This window comes from Balaenoptera acutorostrata, chromosome 1 (assembly GCF_949987535.1).
Source record: "Balaenoptera acutorostrata chromosome 1, mBalAcu1.1, whole genome shotgun sequence".
Taxonomy (NCBI): Eukaryota; Metazoa; Chordata; class Mammalia; order Artiodactyla; family Balaenopteridae; genus Balaenoptera; species Balaenoptera acutorostrata.
In genome coordinates, this window is record NC_080064.1 from 174,980,013 (window position 1) to 174,987,047 (window position 7,035).

The 7,035-nt window shown below is 49.0% G+C and overlaps 1 protein-coding gene across 1 annotated transcript; it reads left to right on the plus strand.

Annotated features, from left to right (window-relative positions):
- The first annotated feature begins 2,141 nt into the window (after positions 1 to 2,141).
- Positions 2,142 to 6,068, plus strand: IL10 (interleukin 10). Its single transcript, XM_007171565.3, has 5 exons — positions 2,142 to 2,333; positions 3,167 to 3,226; positions 3,503 to 3,655; positions 4,703 to 4,768; positions 5,853 to 6,068. The coding sequence occupies exons 1-5, from the start codon at positions 2,169 to 2,171 to the stop codon at positions 5,943 to 5,945; spliced, it is 537 nt and encodes a 178-aa protein (XP_007171627.1). The 5' UTR covers positions 2,142 to 2,168; the 3' UTR covers positions 5,946 to 6,068.
- Positions 6,069 to 7,035: the final 967 nt, after the last annotated feature.

A 7,035-nucleotide genomic window follows, 5' to 3' on the forward strand; every position in this document is an offset into this window, starting at 1 on the left:
TGACCCCTTCCCTCTTCTTTCTCGTGGCAAAACTCAGAACTCCTAAGGCCAGTGTAAATCTGGCAGGAGCAGCAATTCCTGAGTCAGCTCCACAACTATTTCTTTTCTTTTTTTTTTTAATTTGATTTAAGTACAGTTGATTTATAATGTGTTAATTTCTGCTGTACAGCAAAGTGATTCAGTTACACATATATGTATACTTTTTCATATTCTTTTCCATTATGGTTTATCACAGGATACTGAATATAGTTCCCTTCCACGCCTATTTCTAAAGGTTCTTTCTCCCTTTGTGATTCTTAGGCTTCTGCATCAACACTCCCCAAAGGGTTGGGAAGAGAGACTACAGTCCCCTGATCCTGACCCACAAAGTACATCCGCAGCCTGGGCTCTCTGCCTCCTCCCTCCCACTCCCTCCAGCCCAGCCCCAGAATGTCTGCCTCCCTCGTCTGGTGCAGTGAGCTTCTTTAATGGGGCACGCTCAGAGCCCAGGGCCACATGAGGTATCCCAGTGCTGATGCAAGAAGGCAAGAAAATAACAGAAACACTGGAGATATCCTACTTCTGGATCCACTTGTTACCTCCGCAGGCCCCATCCCATGTGAAGCCCAAAGGTCCCCAGCAGACAGAAGGCAGGTACTGCTGTCCCCTTGGGATAGATGGAAAACAGACACAGGGAGGTCAGGTGACTTGCCCTGGGTTTGAGTGGCAGAGCCCCGGCCTCCTGTCCCCCCAGATCAGAGCTATTCAGTGGGGCAGTGGGAGGAGCCCCTGCAGAAGGGGGAGGTCAAAGCACAATCAAAGGACTCCCAGACTTTCTTCATATCTGTAGAAGTAATGTCACCACACCATCCTTTCCTTCTAGCGGTAGTGCAACATTCCTCACCATATCTGGCTACTCTGCCCCTATACACATACACACACACACACACACACACGCTTACACGTGCAAATCCAAAGCAAGACAACTAAGGCTTCTTTGGAAGGAGGACAAGGGATAGGTAAGAGGGGAGAAAAGGGCCTCCTGTCCAGCCTTCATGGAATCCCAACTTATTTTCTTTGTTATTTTTACTTCTTCCTCCCCATCTTTCAAATGTAAGTCTCCAGCCACTGAAACTCACAACCCAGAAGAAACCTAGTGACTCATTAATCCAAATTTTCCATTCTGCACACTGGGGTCAGTGTAGAATAGGGAAAGGAGCACAGCCCGAGTATCAGGCAGGCCTGGGTGCAAATTCTGGCTCCCTCACTCAGCACCCATGTGCAGGGTACTTAATATCTGTGTGCCTCGGTTTGCTCACTGTAAAATGGAGATGAGGGTCATGGTGACTGGCAGGTACAGCTTCCAGTAAGCGTGGACTACTCTTACTAATTCCCCCTGAGGACGTGGCTAGCCAAGGAGGTTGGAGACATGGATCTGAGAGTCTAAATGAATCCAGGGCCAGAGAAGGAACCTGAAGCACATCTGACACCCTTGCCTGTCCTGTGGGAAGCTGGCCTCTTTAAGGAGTAGTCTTGGAACATAAAATGAAAGAACCAGAAGGCAGCTTTGAGGATATTTAGCTCACACTCCTGTTTTCATTTGGGGAAGCTGAGGCCTGGAGAGCTGAGGTGACTTCCCAATCCAGTAAGGAGAAGCCTTGAGTATCAACCCAGGTTGGGGAGGGAGACCCAGTTATTTCTCAATCTCAGTGTATTCTGGAATGGCCAATTTGTCCACGTCACTGTGACCTAGGAACACGTGAATGGAACCCACAACTGTGGGTCCCTGCGCACAGAACAGCTGTTCACCCCAGGAAATCAACTTTTTTTTTTTTTTTTTTATTAAGAGAAGCTGAAAAATTATTTTAAAAGGGAGAGAGAGGTAGCTTCTCCTAAAAATAGCCATATGCAGAAGTTCATTTTTCAACCATCTCTTTTGCTTACGATGCAAAATTTAAAACTTTGAGTAAGAGTTTCAACGAATGCAAAGTTGGAGAGGTCTAGGGAAGGGAGGGGCTTTAATCAGAAGAAACTTTTGCCAGGAAATCTGTGACACTGTGGCTTTTTATGAATGGCGAGGCCCCACAATATAAAAGGGGGACACAGTAGGTGAAGGTCTACACAACAGGGGCTTGCTCTTGCAAAACCAAACCACAAGGCCGACTGAACGAAGAAGGCAGAACTCCACAATGCCCAGCTCAGCACTGCTCTGTTGCCTGATCTTCCTGGCCGGGGTGGCGGCCAGCCAACACCAGGGCACCCAGTCTAAGGACAGCTGCATCCACTTCCCAGACAGCCTGCCCCACATGCTCCGGGAGCTCCGAGCTGCCTTCAGCAACGTGAAGACTTTCTTTGTGAGTATGATGCCCTCCTGTCCTTCCTTCCTCCCTGGGACTGCCTGACAAGGCATTCTGCCGGAGCTTATAAAACCTCCTTTGCATTCATCTCCACCCCCAACACCCATTCCCCTCAAACTGAAATTCTTAAGAGTCCTTGGTCAAGCTGTGGGTTCAGTGAGTCAGTCTAAGCCCTGGTGCTGCAGCAAATTGTGCAGGAAAAGCTCCCTTCAAAAAAGTATCTCTCCCATCTCTCCTATGCTCGGAAATTTGTATAAGAATTCTCTGGAGCTCAATACTTCATAGGCTGGGAGAGATCACAAAGGGTCTGATTGGAGGTGAAGATGTTCCCCATATCCTGTGGCAGGAAACATAAGTTGCCTCAGCTTAGAGGGCTTCCAGAACCTGAAAGACTGATGGTTTGGGGTAGCACCATACAGGGGGAAACCTGCATTAGGAGATGGTTCCCACTCCCAGAGAATTTTCAGCGCTGCAGCTGGATGTCGGCAGCGGGTAGACAGAAAAGCAAAGGGCGCCAAGGGGTTGGTATGGGGGCCCTTGCACATGTGACACAGTTTTGCAGAAAGAGCAGGACCCAGGCAAGCTTCTGCCTTGCCTTCAAAATCAGCCAGATTTTTTAAAGAACTTGATCCCAGGGGGAAGGACTTGATTTAACTAAGAGTTCCAGCACCATTGAATGTCCTGTTTTGAAAGCTCTCTTTTCCATTTTGGGGCCAGGTCTGCATTGATTAAAAAATCAAAAACTCTATAAATAAAAGGGCATGAGAAAAACAGTCATTTTCAGTATTTCCCCAAACCTTGGGTTCATTCTCCTTGTATTCTTCTTGCAGCAAATGAATGACCAGCTGGACAACTCGTTGTTGAGCCAGTCTCTGCTGGAGGACTTTAAGGTGAGGGCTGGGTGGGGACGGGGGTGCGGTGTGCAGCATGACTAAGGGCGGCTCTGCTTCTTGCCTGCAAGGAGCTGGGTCCGCTTCCCTCACTTTGAAAAGGAGAAGTGGGAAGATCTTAACTCAGCACATAGCCAGTAGCTGGAGGGGGCTTGTTACCAAGGGCTTGGTCCTGGGGGGAGGTGGCCACTTAAGAAGGTCCCCGGGGACAAAGCCATCCTCTCAAGCAGTAGCTCTTCCTCCCGGGTCACCACCCACCCTGGCTTCTGCCCTTAGGGTTACCTGGGTTGCCAAGCCTTGTCGGAGATGATCCAGTTTTACCTGGAGGAGGTGATGCCACAGGCTGAGAACCATGGCCCCAACATCAAGGAGCACGTGAACTCCCTGGGGGAGAAGCTGAAGACCCTCAGGCTGAGGCTGAGGCGCTGTGTGAGTAGCAGGCCAGCTCTTTCCCTTGCAGGTGGCTCTCTCTCCTCTGGGGTCTTCCGGAAACATCCTCCCCAAACCCGGTTCCCACCCAGAGACACAAAGACACAGGCCAGCAGGTGCCCTCTCCCTCCGGCCAGGCGCCGAAGTCGCATCACTTGCTCATTTCTCTCTGAGCAGGGGGTGGGGTGGCTGCTAGGCATTTACATGTGAAGGTTTGCAATAGCTTTCCTGTTATTTGTGAGTCATTTGTGGGTTATTAGCTATTCCCCTCTCTCTACATGAAAGGGGCCCAGAGCTTCAGTCAGGGCTCCCTCGTCCCTGGGGACCTAGGACCTGGGCCCCGCAGGAGGGGCCAGAGGTAAGGGTCCCGGGAGAGGAAACTCCACTTCCCTCTTCTTCTTAACCTTTTGAGAGCAGAGCTTCAAGTGGAGTCCAAATGACCGACAGGATTTTCTCTGGCATTTTAGAGGGGCCAGGGGGCTACTCGGCCCCAAGCTAGTGTCTGTGAATAATCCCCCAGGATCATTTATTTCTCCAACTGAAATGATACCCTCACCACTGGTTTCCTTTGTTCCCTCACTGGTGTTGAGAAATCATTTGGGCTGTGTTTGTAGAAGAGGACCATGCAACGGGTTTGGCCGGCAGGGCTGAGACTGTGTCTCTGCTCCTCGGATACTTAGAAATGGTCCTCGGGGCTGGGACTGAAGGAGAGGGACAGGACAAAAGCAGGAAAGGACAGAAGGGCTGGCTCAGGCTCTGCTCGGCGCTGGGACGTTCCAGGGAAGGAACCTCCAAGACCTGGGTGTTTGATGCAGCCTTGTAAGCGGCTGGGAGCAGCTCCTAGGGAAACACAAGTAATCTCCCTGGGCTGTGTTTCTTCTCTGTCTGGTGGGGAAGGAGGAGGTAGGCCATAGTCCTCACAGGAGCTGTGGAGAGTAGCCATCCAAGATGAGTCTGGCCTCTTCCTGCTCCCGGGTTGTCCCCCAAGCACAATGGACCCAGGACCCAGGCGCCAATGTTGTTCACACTTTCTCTTTCCTTCCACAGCATCGATTTCTGCCCTGTGAAAACAAGAGCAAGGCAGTGGAGCAGGTGAAGAGTGTCTTCAATAAGGTGAGCCTGGGCTGCTGGCAGGGAGGGTCTGGGGACCATGATCTCTGCCCACTCCCAAGGGGCTGAGGTTGGCAGGTGCTCAGCAGGCCCTGAACTTCCCTCGGAGGGAGTGTGGGAACCCGAAAAATGGTGTGACCTCCTCAGCCAGTGAGGAGCTGCCATCTCAGTTCTGTTTGTTTTCTGTGAAGTGTTTTGGGGGGTTTCTAAATGACTGCTCCCCGCCTTTGCAGGCCTGCGGGTTGGGCTGGCCAGCCAGCTGTGAACACAGTGAGCTGGGTGCTGGGGAGAGTGACAGAGGAAACAGAAAGTAGCTTGTTGGGAATCAAGTCTGAAGCCACACGTGCAGGAAGCCGACACATGAACGTGCACTTACAAACACACCCAGGGGTGCAGCCTGAACTCCCCCAAACTCAGAGCAGGAAGCAGAGTTCTCCCTTATGTGGACTTGGTCCCCCTCTCTTTCCACCTGCCAGTCATAGCTCCCAAGGTGCCTGAGAATGTCAGCTCTCAAACCAAGTGGGGTTTCACTCTTCCAACTGTCCATGAATTCTTCTACCACATTTCCCAGAAGCCATGGGGCCTATGTCCTCTTCATGGGCTGGACACAGACACTGGGCAGGGTTCCAACATCAGGGGGCATGAATCCCCCGACAGTAGGCCAGAGCAGCAGGGCTGGACCTTCTCAATCCAGGGGTGGGGGAACATAAACACAAAAAAGGCTCCCTTCTCTCCTTCTCTCAATGTCTTGCTTTCAAAGTGGTTCCTCTAATGTCTTTTCATCAAATTTTGAATAAGCATCATGTGAGCACATGACCTTTAAAATTGTTGAAAAGGCACCATTTGAAAGACTGTGCTTTGCAAAAGTGAATGTTCCTCTTGCTGCCTACTGGTCGTGGTCCAGGCCAATGCACAGCCTTTCCTGACAGCGGGGCATATCTTCAGGTCCCCAGGGTCTGTCCTTCATCTCCCAACACAAGGGAGCTGGTACAGCTTCTGGGTCCCAGGGTCATGACCATCCAAGCGGAGGACCCACTTACTTGCTCAGATGGGGTTTTCACTAAACATTTCTTACCTCCCTACACAGCTCCAAGAGAAGGGTGTCTACAAAGCCATGAGTGAGTTTGACATCTTCATCAACTACATAGAAGCCTACATGACAACAAAGATGAAAAACTGAAGCATTCTAGTGAAGAAAACATCCAGGATGGCAACTCTACTAGACTCTAGGGCATAAACTGAAGATCTTCGAAATCTGATCCAGGGTTCTGGGAGAGCAGAACCAGCTCCCTGGTAAACCCTATTGTACCTCTCTCCTAGAATATTTATTACCTCTGATACCTCAACTCCCATTTCTATTTATTTACTGAGCTTCTCTGTGAAATATTTAGAAAGAAGCCCAATATTATACATTTTTTTCAATATTTATTATTTTCACCTGTGTTTAAGCTGTTTCCATAGGGTGATACCCTATGGTATTCGAGTGTTTTAAGAGAAATTGTAAGTTATATAAGGAAAAAAATTGTTCCTTGTGGAGTCAACTGCAGCTTCATTTCCAAGCCTAACCACACTTGACAGCTGTTGGGCTATTTTCCCTGATCTCCCTCTAATTTCTCTTGTCCCTGGGCCTGGGGCTCCCGGAGTGTTACAAAGACTCTTATGCTCGTAAGAAGAGAAACTAGGGAGCCCCTTTGACAATTAATATTCCAGTGGCTCTGAGGGATTCCCCTGACCTCATTCCCCAGCCACTTCATTCTTGAAAGCTGTGGCGGGCTTGTTATTTATAACAACCTAAAATTGGTTCTAATAGAACTCAGTCTGAACTAGAAGCAATTCAATTCCTCTGGGAATGTTACATTGTTTGTCTGTCTTCATAGCAGATTTTAATTTTGAATAAATAAATGGGTCTTATTAAAATCATGTTATGGTGTCAGTTGACTTCTGTCTGGCTAAAAATATTCTCTCAAAGTTTCCAAGATAGAAGAGAGTAGATGAATGAATTCTACATTCCAGAGAAAGAAAGCCAGCTACCCTCTCCCAGAAAACAGGAAACCTCCGAATCTGATCAGGGAAAAGCTGTTACCCCTTCAAAAGTCAATAGCAAAGACCACCATATTCTTCCCCTAAACTCAGTCCTTTAAAGAATCATCCTTCATGATCATGCTGATTTTCAAGGCTAAGGATGAGATTCTGTACATACCAAAATTAAAAAGTAAGGCAGAGGAAGTTTTTCAGTGTGTTTTAGGTTTTGGTGGTTTTTTTGTTTGTCT

Excerpts from the sequence above, each read along its gene's own strand:
- IL10 (XM_007171565.3), top strand. The coding sequence starts at position 2,169 with ATGCCCAGCTCAGCACTGCTCTGTTGCCTGATCTTCCTGGCCGGGGTG. Across the intron at positions 3,227-3,502 it reads CTCTGCTGGAGGACTTTAAG|GGTTACCTGGGTTGCCAAGC; the intron begins GTGAGGGCTGGG and ends TTCTGCCCTTAG. Across the intron at positions 4,769-5,852 it reads TGAAGAGTGTCTTCAATAAG|CTCCAAGAGAAGGGTGTCTA; the intron begins GTGAGCCTGGGC and ends CTCCCTACACAG.